Source organism: Leptinotarsa decemlineata, unplaced genomic scaffold, assembly GCF_025532065.1.
Source record: "Leptinotarsa decemlineata unplaced genomic scaffold, Ldec_3_MD MMD2_tig00026361_RagTag_RagTag, whole genome shotgun sequence".
Lineage (NCBI taxonomy): Eukaryota > Metazoa > Arthropoda > Insecta > Coleoptera > Chrysomelidae > Leptinotarsa > Leptinotarsa decemlineata.
In genome coordinates, this window is record NW_027412704.1 from 2,532,773 (window position 1) to 2,551,337 (window position 18,565).

Genomic DNA, 18,565 nt, shown 5'->3' on the forward strand with positions numbered 1-18,565 from the left:
CATCACTTTGAACAATTTTTATGACTTATTTCTAGGTACCTACCATTCTTATGAAATGATTTATCAAGTTATATTATTTACATTGTTATTAATTAAAGATTTGTTTTCGAATACACCTCTTTCAATTTCGCAATTGTTTCATATTCAAAATGATTCCTGACTGAATTCCACAACTCAAAATTGAAACCATTACTTCGAACACCCAAAATTTTGACTAATTTTCATGTGATCTGATGCAGAGAGAATAATTGTATGAGATATTTAAAAAAATAATAGTCGTTCTCAAGACTTTACATTTTAAGCAATAACTCAACAACGCCGTAACCGAATTTCAAAAACCAAACATGAAATGATATCAGAATTTAACGTAGCATCTGAATATGTAATGATATACAGGGCGTTCTGTTTTAAAAAATGGAATTTTGGTCTGTAGCACCTACACCAAACACCCTGTATATTTAAAAATTATATCAAAATATAGCTCTCATGAACTCCCAAAACTTTTGTATGAAACATTTTTGTGTATCTCCTTCAACAAACCAGATATTGCCTGTCACATAAAATGTGGGACACCCGGTATATATTTAACAGAATAATTAGTGACTGGATTAACTATAAATCGGTTTAATTCGTGAGGTTGCAGCCAATAGCTGGGCTGTTACAAAGAAAACTCTTTGTTATATGTCAAGCTTTCGGTATATTTCACACCTTTGTCAGGACAACTACAATAATAAGATTATATATTTTGTAAAAAATATATAAATATGGAGAACTTACTAACGTGAGAATACAATATAAAATGGTTCGAAAACAGATAGAGAAACATTAAATAATGACAGTTGATAAAAATTTTCATCAACTGTCCCATATTGATTTCAATTTAAGAGCCACCGGTATATAGCTGTTTCAGCATATTGGGCATCGTCAGTATCGGGCAGGCGGTTCTCGATTGATGACAAAATGAGAAAAAACCAAGAAAGTACTTGATAAAAATAGCTGCGTGAACGCAAACATAAGCGGAACCACCTATTGGTGTGACACCCAAGTCAACTTGCCAAGTTTTATGTCAGTGTTGGTGGTTTGACCAATCAACCGACAACTGCGGTAGCAGTTATACAATTATATATATATATATATATATATATATATATATACAGTGTGACCCATTTAAGATGGAAGCACCCTTATAAAACTTACTTTTTTTAACCGATTGGAATGATTTTTTTTTGTTAGGTAGATATTCACAAAGTCTATTAGGACACCAAATATCATGAATAAATCTCAATTTCCAGGGCCAACTAATCTTATTTTTCAAGGTCAAAAATCTAAAAAAATTACTAGCGATTTTTTTAGAAAAACTCTGACTACACCACTGGATTTGTGACATTTTCAAATGGGTAACATGTAAATTACGTTGAAATGCGTCAATCAATAAAAAAGTTATAAAGGAATGAAATTTGAAAAATATACCGTTTAATCAACCCACCAATTCATGTTCAGGAATTTTATGAAAATTCTGTATACTCCACTGGATTCAGGATGTCTTGAAATATTACTGATCACAGTTTCATCGAAATCTGTTCGGTAATAAAAAAGTTATAAAGGAATAAAATTTGAAAAATATGTTGTTCAATGGAATTTTAGCAACGTTCTTACTACACCACTGGATTAGGGGCAATATTCAACAAAATATTATTTATTCAAATAAAATTCATGAAACGTTTATGGGAGAATCAATTTCCTTTCATAATGTATGTCGAACCATATCAATCAATCAGTTTATCACAACAAACTTTAGTGTCAATAATTTCAAATGAATCTACAAAAAACTAACTGTAAGTACATTTTTCTAATTGCTACAAACTAGCGGAAAACAATCTTTTATTCACAATCAATGTAAAAATAGAAACCAAGAAGATACCGAATTGAAAAATAAATGAGTGCAATTCATATTCTGGTGGCCTCCACCAAACTTCCATCCAATTCAATGCATTTATCATATCGCTTACGAATATTTTTTAAAGTATTCCTCAATTGTTGTGGAGTAATTGCATCGCAAGCTTGCTGAATTCTGGTGCACAGTTCCACTCGATTCCTTGGTCGTGATTTGTAAACCTTTTGTATAACATAACCCCAAAGGAAAAAATCGAGTGAAGTAAGGTCAGGCGATCTTGGTGGCCATCCAATTAATGTACTCCCCCTTCCTATCCAACGATTAGGGTAATTTTGATTCAGCCAACTCTCCACAATTCCCGCATTATGTATGGAACAACCATCTAACTGAAAATATACATTTCTTGTTTCTGCAAGGGGAAGTTCATCTATTGCGTCCGAAAATTCATTCCTTAAAAATTGTTGGAAAATTGCGCCATTCATGTTGCCGTCGAAAAAGAATGGTCCAATTATCCTTTCATTCAGTATTCCACACCAAACGTTCACTTTTTCTGAATACTGCCTTTTACAGTTTATCACCCAGTTAGGATTTTCAGTGGCCCAATAGCGAATATTTTGTGATGAAACCACTCCATTTGTTGTGAAACTAGCTTCATCACTAAATAAAATTTTCTTTAAAAATTGCCTGTCATTAAGATACTCGCCCTGGGCCCATAATCAGAATTCCAATCGTTTTTCTTGATCACCTAGTTCCAGAGTATGTAAAAACTTTGGTTTAAATGGCCTCAATTTATTTTTCTTCAGACATCGCCTAACATTCTCCCTAGGTAAGTTTAAATCTAAGCTGGCATCCCTCAAACTACTATTTGGATTATTTCTGAAGTAATCTAATATAGTCTGGTTATTTTCGTTCCTTCTTCGTATATGGTTCTTTAAAATATATGTGGTTACTGCTCCAGTCCGATTGAAAACTTGGTTTATTTTATGTACCGTGCTGTTACTTATGGCTGGACGATTTGGGTGTCTTTCATTGAATATTCTAGTTAATTCTCTTTCACTCCGGTAATCATCACCGGAAAGACGTATAATTTCGATTTTTTCTTGAATTGACAATTGAGCCATTATCTGTTTTTATTTTGAAACACAAATTATTCAGTTCACTAATGGTGCGTAACAAAATGACAATTTAACAAAATGACAATTTAACAAAATGACAATTCATGCGCAAATAAATAGATGAGAAACTGTAAGTCACAGCTAACTTGTTTATTTCATTAATGCATTCTGAATAACAGGCAGTTAAAATTGCAAATCTCATTTTTTGCTATTCAACAAAAGGAAGAAATCACAGCTGATGTTACCTACTGGAATGATAATAATTATTATCCATTGCATATTTTTTTCGTTATAATTTCTATTGGGAGTACATTAGACTTGTCTTATATTGTTGAAATTGTTTTCATGAAGATTAACCAGGAGTTCTCTCCTGATTGTACTTGTTTATGTATCCACTCCACTTCGAGAAATACCTATAGACTATTTTTACCATCATGATTTTCAGATGTTATAATTGTACGACATTGCAATAATCACCCCAATAATTTTTTCAATAATCAACAGTGGTGTAGTAAGAACGTTGTTAAAATTTCATTTTACAACATATTTTTCAAATTTCATTCCCTTATAACTTTTTTATTACTGAACAGATTTCGATGAAACTGTGACCAGTGATATTTCAAGACATCCTGAATCCAGTGGTGTATTCAGAATTTTCATAAAATTCCTGAACATGAATTGGTGGGTTGATTAAACGGCATATTTTTCAAATTTCATTCCTTTATAACCTTTTTATTGATTGACGCATTTCAACGTAATTTACATGTTACCCATTTGAAAATGTCACAAATCCAGTGGTGTAGTCAGAGTTTTTCTAAAAAAATCGCTAGTAATTTTTTTAGATTTTTGACCTTGAAAAATAAGATTAGTTGGCCCTGGAAATTGATATTTATTCATGATATTTGGTGTCCTAATAGACTTTCTGAATATCTACCTAACAAAAAAAAACATTCCAATAGGTTGAAAAATGTAAGTTTTATAAGGGTGCTTCCATCTTAAATGGGTCACACTGTATATATATATATATATATATATATATATATATATATATATATATATATATATATATATATATATATATATATATATATATATATCTGAATTTCTATTGCGCCTCTATAGATTCTTGGATAGTAATGTTGAGTTTTATCGGGCATTTTTGCATCTTCGTATAAAATAATGTAACTGTCTTCTGTGAGAGCTACAGCTGATTTGTTGGTTTGTCCGAAGCGACAATTTCTCTTGTGTTCAGAGAGATAGGTACCTTTACTTCTTTTCGTGGTTCCAATGTTGCTACAAGAAATCTGTTATACCCCAAGTATTGCTAAATGCTTCCTGGGATCCTTAGCTGACCTCAGACCCTCTCTGATGGTTTTTGTTGGCCCAAACATTGGTTTCATGTCGTGTTTCTCCAAACCTCCCCCAGTCAGGTCTGTACCATTTTTAACATAGACAAGTTTTTTCCTTAACGGGCCTAGCGTCGCGTTCTTTCTCTTGGGTGGTATAGCCCGCTCGAATTCTCCTCCGCTGTAACCATTCCTTTCGAAGGCATTTTTTATGGGATTCAGTTCCTTAGGAAGACTCTCGGGTTCACATATGCGTCGTAACGTGTCATCTTCTATATTTGAAACTCGTTGCCTGTTTTCAGGCTTGGTGCGACCCTAAGTAGTATGAGGCATGGTCAAGAAACCGGATTCTCGCCGCTGTGTTCTTTGAAGAACTTGGTCCATCTCTAGCTTCTGAGGTTTTCCTCCTCCTCCAGCCTCTATATGTTTTACTGGAGAGCAGATATTATCTAATTTGATTGTGAATGTTTGGTCCTTCAAGTAGGACCCTATCCACTTGACAAGTCCCAGTAGAAGTCTAATGACAGGTTTGTTTGCATCCCCTTTGATACATCTCTTGGAGTGCGTTTCCAACCAATCTTAGAGCTGTGCCCTCCTGGAACCGAACTGTTCGTTCGGTTCCAGGAGGGAACCTTTGCAGGACAACTCTCTCGACTACCTTGGCAATAGAGCCCAACAGACTTGGTTTGTTATTCTGAGGGAATCATGAGTCTTGGCCTATTTTTGGTTTCATAATAATATCAGCATGCTTTCATCGATCAGGGAAGTATCTGAGACTGAGAGAACTGTTGATAGTGTTCCTGAGTGACTTGGCTCGATTATTCAAGTCCGCACTGTATACATTTGTTTCTTGGGAGTCTAAAAATGATATCATAGGATCTTGAATATTTGGGAGAGGAGACAAAACAAATACCATTGTGAAAAAGGGCTTTAAAATTAGTTTTTTGTTAACCGAGATCACCGCAATATCACTTGTAGAACTAATTCCGACGTAATTTTTCAAAGATGCCGGAGGATAGACATCACAATCATAATCTCCTTCGGTAGATCGATCAGCGATCTCCTTATGGTCATCTAATTGAAATCCAAAGTTAATCAAGTCTGCGCTCATAATTCGAGTTGCTGAGTAGCTGTCGACATCGGAGTTTATAATCTATTTTGAAATCAATCTCGACGCCAAACACTGCTAATAGTTGCCTAACTACACCGTAAGGCCTTACAGTAAACGAAGGAGTGTCTCGCCTGCCTCGAGGTGCAGTGAATATCGAATTCTAAGAATGGGATTACTCGTGCTTTGCATTTACGGATAACACAGTCATGTAAGGCAAAATCTTATTGAATCTGTTGTAGACTGTTTGTTTATTGTATATCGGTTCAGCGTAGCTAAGTGACAGATGCTTACATATAAGAAAGTACATATTTCGAAATGGAATCTTGAAACAGCCATCTCTTTATAGTGGGTTCTGGTAAATGCCTATCGAAAAACAACTACTTTCCCGGCTAACATCACGATGGACATTGAATTATATCCATCAGACATTTAGATGCTTCACAGATGAGTGTCTTACAGATGTTTCTCATTCACCCAGCAGCAGGACCATGGTGAAACGCGGTTCGACTGCATGTATGAAACTTTCGTCTGAGAAAAATATTGTTAACTAGTAATAGGAACATCACATGTATCTGTACCAGAACAAACTGTGTAGGTACGCTGTTAGAGATGAATATTTCAAACATATTCAAGCGTATTTTGATTTGTGTCAGAGAATAGAGTAGTGCAATGGACCTGAGAGAAGCTCTATCAACTCCAAAGGAGTTTGTATCCCAAACCATCCGTTCCACGGCACTACTTCCTCCGATAAGCACAGCAGGGGAAGTACAGCAGAGTTTGGAGTGTCTGCATGACAAAATGGTACTGGATGGAGCATGTAGAGTGATTAGCATTTCGGACCCCCTTCTGTACATGGTCCGGGTCCATGAGACAGCAAGAATTGAAGCATTCCTCTTTACGGCAGCTGCCTGGGAGGCTGATGAAATCCATTTAGTTTTCGACACTGAAGGACGTGGTTACAACTCTACAACTCTACAAAGCACAGGGCATTTCTCAACAAGATTCGAGACCTCTTCAAAACATCTGACCTTTCCTTTCCCCAGATCGAGTGGGTTGAAGTCGGAAACTGAAGGATTTACCTGGCAGAATACTTTACCTTAGTTGTGTAATGGGTTTAGAGATTCCTGACACAAGACGCCTGAAACCCTGATGCACTTACTGTCAACATGTCCAGCATATGCGGTCCCAGCCTATATCCATCGACATAACGCGGCCCTAAGACTGCTATATCACCACCTACGGCACTCTAACGATACTGACGAGAAACTCTTGTATCCTACACTTCGAGGAATATTGTGGTGAAAAACAGTAATTGCGGAATTTATTGGAATTATCCGTTCCCCACCCTCAGGTTCATACAAACAATAATCCTGATGTAGTTCCTCTTGACCATCAGAGCAAGACGATATTACCGTGGAGTTTTCAGCTTCTGGAAAAACGAATATCGCCCGAAAAGAGAAAGAAAAACGGATAAAATATCAATATCTTCGAACTCCACAGACTCTATCCATCTCAGTAAAGATGGTTGATTTGATTAATAGAATCCTTGGTGGAATGATGTCCTCCCTACTTTGGAATCTCAAAATCATACCGACTTGCCGCACTTAGGCAGAAATCTTAGCCGGGCAAATGCAGAAAGCTGTCGTTATCAACTCCCTACGCTTGCTCAGGGCAAGCGTAGGGTCCAAATGATCATTTATCCCACGCTATGGGAGGTGATCATTGGTTGATGACTTGGTAATGCTGGCGTGCCCTCTCGAATGTATCGTGGCTTCTGGAGATAGATCCGAACAGCGATATCTTAGAATAATAATAATAATAACAATAATACCAAGTACCCACCGCCATCTGGCCAGAGTTTTCAACTCATGGCTGGATGGAGAGCAGCCGATTCCAGATTGGTTTGTCGAGGGGCGGACCGTTCTTATCCCCAAAAACGGAGATTTGTCTGTTCCTAAGAATTACAGACCGATAACATGCTTGAATTCGTGTTATAAGTTGTTTACAAGCATCTTATACACACGAATACTCACCGCAGTTGACCGAGTGTTCGAACGGATATATGAGCAGAGAGGGTCGAAGAGAGGAGCCGCTGGATGTAAAGAGAACCTGCTCATCGATAGATGTGTAACGCAGGACTCGATACAATATAAGCGTAACCTCTCTATGGCCTGGATCGATTACCGTAAGGCATTTGATACAATTTCGCATGAGCTCATCTTGCATTTGCTCAGATGCCTTGCGGTACCCGATAACATAGTGAGATGCATTGAACAACTGATACCACTTTGGCGAACTCGCTTCACCATAACATCTGGTCAAGCAAGAGTCCAAACAGGGTGGGTCACTTTCAGAAGGGGTGTATTTCAGGGTGATTCCCTCAGTCTCCTTCTCTTCTGCATCTCACTATTGCCATTATCCGTTGCGCTCAGAAATACTCGAGGGTATAACTGTGGCACCCCCGGAAACCGGAAGCACAAGGTTACCCATCTGTTTTATATGGATGATCTTAAACTTTATGCCTCTGGAGAGAAGGATCTCCATCAGTCCTTGAGGGTGGTGGAAGAGTACACGCATGCTATCGGTATGAAATTCGGGATAGACAAATGTGCAATGGTTCATCTCAAAAGAGGACGATGCGGGGACTACGGAGAGGATGTGCAGCTCGTAGATGGAAGCATCCTACATCATCTGGATGCCGGAGAGACGTATACTTACCTCGGGGTGGAACAACGCCACTCACAAGAGGTAACTGCAGTGAAAAACTCTCTCCGCGGCAAGTATCAGCACAAACTTCGACAGATCTGGTCATCGGAACTGTCGGGGAAGAACAAAGTAGCTGCAACAAATATGCTTGCCGTTCCAATCTTACTCTACTCGTTTGGAGTAGTGAAGTGGACTCGGGAGGAGCTGTATCAACTCGACGTAAGGACCCGAAAAATGATGCATCTCTATAGGAGTTTGCATCCCAAATCGTCCGTTCCACGGTTGTACTTCCCCCGACAACAGGGGGAAGTTTGGAGTGTCTACATGACAGTATGGTACTGGATACAGCCTGTAAAGTCGTCAGGAGTTCGGATCCCCTTCTCTGCATGGTCCGTGACCATGAGAGAGCAGGAATTGGAGCATTTATCCTTAGGGCAGCTGCTCGAGCAGCTGATGAACTCGGTATAGTATTCGACTCTGAACGAGGTGACTACAACTCTGTCACCGAGTTGGAACCCGTTCAGCAAAAAGCTCAGATAAAAGCCGCAGAGATCACCTCACTTCTGCGGAGATACAGGGATAAGCCGATGCATGGGGTCTTCTTCAATAACATTGAAGACCTTGGCTTATCAAAGCGCCTGACGTTCGCTTTTCTCAGGTCGAGTGGGCTGAAGTCGGAAACTGAGGGGTTCATCATGGCTTGCCAGGATGGTGTCTTCAACACCTTAGTCTACCGCAGTCGCGTGATGGGTATAGAGGTTCCTGACACAAGGTGCAGGGCCTGCCGCGAGGCGCCTGAGACCCTAATGCACTTGCTATCAGCATGTCCAGCATATCCGGTCTCGGCCTATATACATCGACATAACGCGGCCCTAAGAGTGCTATATTACCATCTACGGCACTTTTACGGTATTGACGAGACACCGGTGTTGCCCTACGCTCCGGGGGATATTGAATCCGTTGTGGGGAACGAGAAGTGCCGAATTTATTGGAACTATTCGTTCCCCACCCTCAGGCTCATGCAAGCTAATAAGCCTGATGTAGTCCTTCTCGACCACCAGACCAAAACGATATTTGTCGTGGAGTTTTCAGCTCCTGGCGAGACGAATATCGTCAGAAAAGAGGAGGAAAAACGGATAAAATATCGAGATTTTCTCTTCGAACTCCGCAGACTCTATCCAGATCACTCTGTCAAGATGGTCGTTCTGATTATTGGAGTCCTTGGTGGAATGATGTCTTCTCTACTCTCGAATCTCAAAATCATACCGGCTTGCCGCACTAAGGCAGAAATCTTAACCGCACAGATGCAGAAGGCTGTCATTCTTGGCTGACTGCGTTTGCTCAGGGCACATGATTCTCGGACCCAATGATCACTTACCCCACGGTGTGGGGAGTGGTCATTGGTTGATTATGCTGGCGCGCCCTCCCGAATGTATCGGGGTTTCGGGGGATAGGGCCTGACCAGCGCACACTACGGGAAAAAAAAATTATAATAATAATAAACGTCTTCAGTATTCCCATGCTGCAATTTTACATGCAAATAAATAAAGAGTTCTACAATTTGCCAGATTGAAATAAAAGGCGAAGTTCGATTCTTATAGTGTCAAGTCCATCTAGCTCTAACTATAAAATTGATGTCTAATAAATACCTTTAATTGAATATTTTTCATTTCAATTCAAATTCATCTTTGAAGCGTCATATAAATCGTAGGAATTTTATCAATCCTTCAATAAGTTCTTTGAGAAAAAATACTCAAACCGTTCTAATGCTTCACTCACATTCATAAACACGTTTGCGAATTTTTTTCAATCACATTAATTCTTTTAAATTTTCAGTTCCTATAATCCCGGAGTTTTTGTATGACATCAATCACCCCGACGCACCCCTTGATGGACGACCAAGGATAACAACAACAACCACCACAACAACAACTCCCGTTCCTTGTCCTTGCCAACAGTTCAATCAAAACATCGACAACTACTCAACCACTGCATTGAATGATGCGGAATATGGTGAGTATCCTTGTTAGTCAAGTTCTGCAAATTCTGTTCAGTTCACTTAATCAAATCATTTGCATTCTTGGACTTGACGAAAACTTTTGAAAAAATATTGATGAATTTGACTTGTTATTCAAATGTTACACTGAAGATGTGAAACGTCCTGTAGACTCTGCTACGAGCAATGATTTAAGTGATGAGTGGAAGGTGATAGAAGCGAAAAATAATGGATATGTAACCAGAAGGACTAACTTTGCCAGTACACCAATAAGCGACAACTTTGGGGGGCAACTAAAGTCGAGCATACATCCTGCCGGAGATCACATTATTGAGAATATTCAGCCTTTCTCCACGCTGCTATTCAATATTGAGAAAGTACAGGCTATCAGGAAAGCGCTTGAGTTACTCATTTCCAGAAACAGATCTGAGGGGCTGATTTCCTTCAAAACTAATGAACAGAATCGAAAAATAATGGATATGTAATCAGAACGACTAACTCTGCCAGTACATCGATGAGCGACATCTTTGGAAGGCAATTGAAGTCGAGCATACATCCTGCCGATGATCACATTATTGAGAATATCCAGCCTTTCTCCACGTTGCCACTCAACATTGAGAAAGTACTTGCTGTCAGGAAAGCGCTTGAGTTACTCATTTCCATTTTTGCATCTTTATACATCAAGAGTTCCTGAAGAAGACCTAATGAAGTATTGAACAGATAAAGAGATTTCTCAAGAGTTCAATAATAAAAATCAATATATTTCAGTATATTTATCTAATGAAACTTGGTGAATTCTTGATCCAAGACCATATTTTAGTGCTGAATCAAGACCCAAATGCAATGAACATTCGTTGGAGAATTGATATGTCATCACTTTCATCTTATGTTTCAGATAATTACACAACTCTAGATCCAGAAGCTGCGGTGGACGAATTACGTCACAAAGATTTAGTGCAGGAAACTGTGGAGGTGGGGATAATGTTCGCCTCGAAGGCTTTTGTGCAGTTACTGGCAAATCCATTCGTTGGTCCACTGACTCACAAGTAAGTAATTTCCACAGTTTCGGTAAGAATGCAATCCTTTGAATCCCAGCAATGCTTCTGTTAAAAAGTAGGTCACTCAAAATCACAGCACCAGATCTATAAGATTGTTCCAAAAGATTCTCCCGTTTCAATGTCATGTGTTTTTGTAGCTCCATAGATCAATAAATATTTATTTTACTGTGTCGTAAAAGAGAATTTTGTTTCCATACATTGTATGAAATATTTGAAATTTGTGGAAAGAAAATAACGATTTTTTTGGCTCTACAGAGATCACCATTACTGATTATAAATTTCTTTTCAGAATTGGCTACAGTGTACCCATGTTTGCAGGGTTCCTCATCATGTTTTTATCAACTATAAGTAAGTAGATCATAGTTTCAAAATATATTCCAGTATTATAAATACACCACCAAATAGCTGCTCTTACACAATAAACCTACAAAAGACTTGTACATGTTTGGTCAAGTTGAGAGAAAACTGAGGTATTACTTTTTATCATGTGATTCCAAGCAGGAAAGCAACAGAGTCAGTCGGATTGAAGACAGTTTAGATTCCTCAACTCAAATATCCTATTTACAGTGGAACGGAAAATCCAGGGAACAGTTGTCTTCTTGGATAAGCCTATTAACAGACATGTAGATGGTGAATTGGGTCATATAATGTACAAGAAACCAATGTCCACGGAGATATATCCGAACAGAAACTCTTCACCAGGCACAACAGAATAGAAGGTAATTAAAACTTTTATTGAGAGTCCCAAAGCATCTGTGGACCTAAGAGTCTCTTCAAGAACTCAATCATTTGGAAAATGACAATACAACTCCAAATAGGCCTTTCGATGGAGAAAGCTCCAAAGACAGTCTTCGGTCAACTAAGGACCCCAAAGAATCTTCAATAGGTAACACCGGAGGTTAATCGGATCCCTTGTAACTATGGATCGGTTTACATTGGAACCATGAAGAGATATGTAAGTATTCAACGGCTTTCTGAACACCAGAGAAGCAGGTGTCTGGGCCGTACCGACAAATCATCGGTAGCGTCTCTGTTCTCAGAGACGGTACCCAGGTTATCTACTATGAAGAGACCCAGAGCTCGATAGAATTCAGGGCTACTCTCCAAGGCGAGATGAATTCGGGAAATGAACAATTTCAACCAGAAGGAAGAGGTTATTAACATTAGTGCACATGTCAATTAGTTCAACCAATAGGAATGAAGTTTTGCCTAGTACCAACAATGAAACTGTAAACCCAATCCCATGATGTATTATCTGGACAATTAGAACACGTCTTACGATGCCTTATTGCCTATGATAACTCTACCGCAGTTGTAGGCGAAACGTCAAGCATGAAACCTGCAAATAACGCGGCTAACAAACTCTGAGAAGAGTTTTGACATAGTTATCTTCGGTCGTCAAAGTTTATATCCTTTGAGCCCCTTATTTGTTGATTTGTAATATTTCTTAATTTGTTGACTTGTTTGCCACATAATTTTTACCAATGAATAAGTATTTTCACCTGTACTGGTTAACGAAATTGGATCCGTCCTTTTTCAGACAGTTATAACTGGATTAGAATTTATCTGATCGAAGCGTAGATCATAGTAATGTTTTTAGAAAGCTATTGTTTAGCGGAACAGGTGTCGCAACTAGTCTATAGTTGCATTTCATCAGTTCGGACTTTCGTTGTCTTGATATGATATAAATTGATTTGAAATCCCTGGAAGAATCTGTAAAACAAATAAAAAGATTAGCTAAAAAATAACAATTTTATCAAGCGAAAAACTGAAATTACAATAACATAACATACAAGCAACAAAAAAAAATAAAAAGAATTGAACTATCAACACGAGCTGAAAAATTAAAAAATTATTAATGAGAAATGAAAATAAAAAATTAACAGATTCCAAACCAAGTTACTTCACGACGTCTCGATTGTTAGTATCCACGTTCGTCTTCGGGTGATAACCGGACTTATTCATTCGAGATCTGACTATTCATAGCACATTCGACTGCTTTTATCTATCCCCTCTCTTCAATTCTTTGGTTTTACGCGGGAGCTGACCGTTTGGCGGGAGTTGGTCGTGTTCCGCTTGATCAGAGGTTTCCATATATTACGTATCTCTACGCTAACTTGGATAAATGCGTTGTTGGACAACGAATATGCGGCTTCTTTGAATTTTCTCTTAAATCAGTGTTCCTCCTTGTGGATGATTTCAGCTTGAGCCCATTTGATTTATGTTGATGAGTCCAAACATGCTCTGTTACTCTGGATTTGCTGCTTCCTCCTCGCTGTGTGTTTCTTGTACTCGGCAATGCAAACTTTCTATGGCCTCTTAGTTTCACCGATGTTTGATTATCCGCATTCGCAGGGTATCTGGTAAATGAAATTCATGGAATAGCAGTCCACACTTGGTGAGGCTCTTACGGATAGTGTTCTCAAATCTGAAGCAGGTTCTGATGCTATACCTGGACCCAATCCCTCTTATCCTTTCTGATACTCCTCTGATATAGGGAAGTACAAGTACTGGTTGCGGCGGCTTCTGGTCCTTGTGGAGTTCTTGCTGTCTTCTAGCTAAAGCCTGTTTCACCATCACTTTGGGGTAACCATTCCGTTGAAGGTCATTTTTGATGATGCCTAGTTCCTTTTCGAGAACTTCCTTTGTATTACAGAGCCCAAAAGGCCTAAATTTCACCATTACGCCAACATCTGTGCCCACTTTGGAGATAATTACTTCAGTGGAATCCACCAGTTCCCTTATTGACCAGACCGAGACAGAAGAGTTCAGATGGAATAGCTGGATCGAGAACCAGTTCCAACATCTAACATCAGCAATGAAGAACGTAGAGCTCTGAACGGCCTACGTAGAGACAACACCATCAAGATCCTACCTGCAGATAAAGGAAACGCTACTGTGGTAATGGATACCGTTCTCTACGAACAGAAGATCGAAGAGGTTCTTCAGAAGGGACGATACAAAAAGATTGTACGGGACCCTACTGCATCAATCGAAAGGAAGTTGTACCAGATTTTGAAAAAACACCAAGTCTATTTTTCGGACAAGGAAAGATCATCGCTAATACCGTATCACAGTAAGCCCCCTCACTTATATGGACTACCCAAAATCCACAAGGACGTTCCGCAAGACCGATCATCAGCTGCAGAGATTCGGCTACTCAAAACTTGTCTAGATTTTTACTTCCCTTAATACAACCATTACAAGGAAAAACATCGTCTTTTGTGAAGTTTCGACGTGGAAAGCCTTTACACCAAGTTTCAGTCGAGGAAGCACTCCAAATTATACAGAGAAAGCTATCCGAAGACGAAAACCTGAAAGAGAGAACGAATCTACCTATAGAAGTAATCATGGAATTACTAGGATGCTGTGTACGAAACTGTTATTTCCACCTGAAGGACGAATGCTTTACATAAGATGAGGGACTGCCAATGGGATCGCTACTTTCATCAGTCATAGCCAACATATATATGGAGTGGTTTGAAACTCTGGCCATTGAAGAAGCCCACAAGAAACCTCGGGTCTGGTTGAGATATGTTGACAACACCTTCATAATATGGAACCATGGGAATACTGAACTAGACGCCTTCCTGAAACACATCAACAGTGTGAGACCTTCCATCACTTTCACAATGGAGAAGGAAATCCACAACAAATTGCCATTCTTAGACGTATTGGTGAAGAGGACCGACACTAAGTGGGAAACATCTGTATACCGAACATACACTCATACGGGACAGTATCTGAACCACGAATCCAACCATCATCAATCGACTAAAAGAAGAATCATCAAGACTCTATTAGACCGTGCTCTTGGGCTCTGTAATACGAAGGAAGGTCTCGATTTTCTTTTTTCATTTCTTCATTTTCATTTATTCAATTGTTCTATTTTCACTTGTATTTTATTTCACTATTATCTCATTTCAGGTTTATTTTGGTTATTATAATTGTTATTTTCAGCTATTCATTTTCAATACTTCTTTTTTAGTTGTTTCAGGGATTTCAAATCTTTTTATATAGTAGACAATGGAAGTCCGAACTAGTGAAATTCATCATGAAACATTGACAATCACCTTCAAACAAATAGATTTGGTGTTTTTTCAAAGTGTGGTACAACTTTCCTTCAATTGATGCAGTAGGGTCTCTTACGATCTTCGTGTGTTTTTCTATAGTTCCTATAGTCTTCATGGAAGACAGAGGCTCATAATCATCAGAGTCGAAATTATACCCATGGAAAATTTGCGAAGAGTCCATTTAGCAGATTTGTGGAACCAAAATTTGCACCATTCGACTCAAAATGTGTCAGTATAAACATCAAAACATCACTAGCCATTGAAAACTTTCTCTTATACTGTAAATTCAGAATCCTAATCGGTGACCCAATTCTCTACTAGTTTCTTCTCTCCACTTGTCTGTTAGTTGTCAGCTATCACAAGAGGAAGTCTATTCTTTTTAATTGGCGCTGAGATAGATCCGACGCAAAGAGATCTGATTCACTTTTTATGTAGTGCCCCACGCCGGTGGGGCATCTCCATTAGTTGTGAATTCGCTTCTTATTAGCGCTCTTCCCGAAAGTGATTCAATTAAAACCACTTACACGCCGCGTGCCATCACAAAGCTCCTTCAGATGTTCTCTGCCGTGCTAACTCGATTAGGGACGTTCGTTGATGAGCCGAATCAGAGCATAAGGAATCACTTCCGGGGTTTTTTTGTTACCAGTTTACAGTGCGTTCACAGCTATTGTCAGAGCTATAAAATCTCAATGGTTTTCTTCAGTTAACTGATAACACACCCACAGGTTTATGAGTACCAGGGTTTGTATCACTAATAAATTAGCATTAGTTATTATTGTTGCTGTCATCACCAATTAGTCTTGATCGGAATGAAAGTTCCCAAATGATTGCTACTATCACAAAAAGAATGTATCTTTCAGATTATTTTATACGTACCTGACAAACGTAAGCGTTCCAATAATCCTCAATACAAATAATTCAGTTGCGCTCAATGTCAGATAGAAAGCTGCTTTCCATTGTATGGTAAAAAGTCACCATACAAAGATTGATTCAAGTTGGGAGCCAATACAGGCATAGCGATTTTTCGGCGCCCAACGTGGGGCAATATTTTTATTATGATGTTTTTACCATAGAGCGAATAGCATAAAGGCAAGTATCCATGGATAAATGGAAAGATTGGCTTTGTCCATAACTCCAATGGACATCTTCACAGATAATTAGTGTTGCGACTTCCTTGTTGATACAGAAACCCTTCACGAAGTTTGATAAAGTCCATGCCACATAAAATCTTGAATGTTGAGAAACCAATAATTTTATTGGGATCTTTTGCGATCTCAGTCAGGCATTCGACTATGTCAATCATACTTTGTTATATAATAAGCTAACAGCAATTTATCTGGACGAATATTACGGATAAATCGTGAATCGTGAAGTATCAGTGAATCTGACTATATCTCTATCACTATGGGTGTCACACAAGGATTTGTTTTGGGGCCCGTAGTAAAAAAATATAGTTTCAATTCTCTTTTTGACTGGTAATTCATCAGTGATACCCAAACAAGGGAGAGGAAGACCAACCAGTATAAGAGGACGATAGACGAAAAAAATGAAGAACAGAAATTTGAAAAAAATAATTCAAACAGCAACATAAAAAACAAACAACCCCAGTATTGAAGAAACCTTGAGGGAAGTACAAGCCGAAGAATAATGAATAAACATAAGGGGAGAATTGCAAGCTCTTGGTGATAATAATGCGATGAAAAAAAGAGTCGTAGGTTAGGAAGAAATAAATAAAAAGCAAATATTCAGTAAACTAATAAAAAACACGACTTCCCAGTAGTAGGTACTCATTTATATGTATTGAGATTTTTGTTGCCTGAAAAATTTCCACCCATGAAAGAGGCTTTTTTATATGTGATTCTGAAACCGAAATGAACTAAAAGATAATGATACATTTCCGTACTTGGAACATATTCCAATCTCTTATTATCTTTTCAGTTTTCGCATTTGGTCGTAGCTACAGTGTCCTGTTCATAGCGAGATCCCTACAAGGAATAGGCTCATCGTGTTCCAGCGTATCTGGAATGGGTATGCTAGCAGAGAGGTATCCAGACGACAAGGAACGAGGAAACGCCATGGGCATAGCTCTAGGGGGGCTGGCACTGGGGGTGTTGATCGGGCCGCCCTTCGGAGGGGTGATGTATGAATTTGTGGGGAAATCTGCACCTTTCCTGGTGCTTTCAGCACTAGCCCTGGGTGATGGATGTAAGTAGATCATCAACTCGATCACATAATAGAATGTGTAATTTTATGTAAGTTTAGTTTTTATGATAATAATAATAATAACGATGGTAGTGGATGGAGCCAGTGAAGTCATCTGGATCTCCAGTCATCTCCTCTGTATGGTCCACAACTATGAGAGAGCAGGAATTGGAGATTTTCTCTTCAAGGTAGATAATAATACAGCAAAGGTCGCTTAACGTCTTCGGTAACAAAAGGACAAGCTAATACATGAGGTCTATTTCGACAACATTGAAGATAAGCTGTGGATCGAGTGGATTGAATTCGGATTGAAGAGTTCATGGCCTGCCCGGACGATGCCTTCAGCACCTTGGCCTACCGTGTTCGCGTGATGCATGTAAAAAATTCCTAGAGTATCTGAACGAATAATGGACCCTAGAAGCAAAGCAGCAAAGTATTTGGAAATATAGAAGATCTGGACTCACTGATAATGGGCTTGTTTCATGCTATGAAAAATGATACTGGTTTGCTTATAGACTGATCGAGTTAGGGGTATATAGTGATAGTGATGCTTTATTTTCAAGAAACATTACATGTTTATGATGGAGAATTCAACATGTTAACTCCAAGTGGAATTTCAGGAACTATCGGGATGATAATGCTTCCGCTTCTACCAAGATCTTTGTTGCAGCGACCTCTTACAACTATAGGATATCTCGAAGTATCCTTTCAGTGAATATACATGTGTTGTATTTTGAAATTCGATACTTTTTTACACTGAAATTTCAGACGTCAAACTGACAGTGGTATGAAAAGTCACTTATTTATACTTATAAAGCCTAATCGGTACCAAAATCTCTTTATATTTGCCGTAAAAAAGAATAATTTCAAAAGCAAGAATTTAAATTGGCCGCGTGTCTGTTGGCCAATAAAATTGATCGTGTCTAGAGCGGAGTTGCCAAGTGTATTGGTTTTCAATATCCAATAACAGATGATCCAATTTGACAGACGCCATTTTTGTTGTTATTGTTGTCAACTCGGTGTGAATACAACTGTTACCATTATATAATTAGAGAACGTTTTTT

The 18,565-nt window shown here is 38.7% G+C and overlaps 1 protein-coding gene across 2 annotated transcripts in view; it reads left to right on the forward strand.

Annotated features, from left to right (window-relative positions):
- The window catches only part of Vmat (Vesicular monoamine transporter), a 90,028-nt gene that overhangs the window by 50,337 nt on the left and 21,126 nt on the right, over nt 1-18,565 (forward strand). For both annotated transcript variants that reach the window (XM_074185091.1, XM_074185092.1), the window contains exons 3-6: nt 10,009-10,185; nt 11,064-11,214; nt 11,516-11,574; nt 17,238-17,504. In XM_074185091.1, coding sequence (XP_074041192.1) covers nt 10,009-10,185; nt 11,064-11,214; nt 11,516-11,574; nt 17,238-17,504 — 654 coding nt within the window. The remainder of the gene's footprint in view (nt 1-10,008; nt 10,186-11,063; nt 11,215-11,515; nt 11,575-17,237; nt 17,505-18,565) is intronic.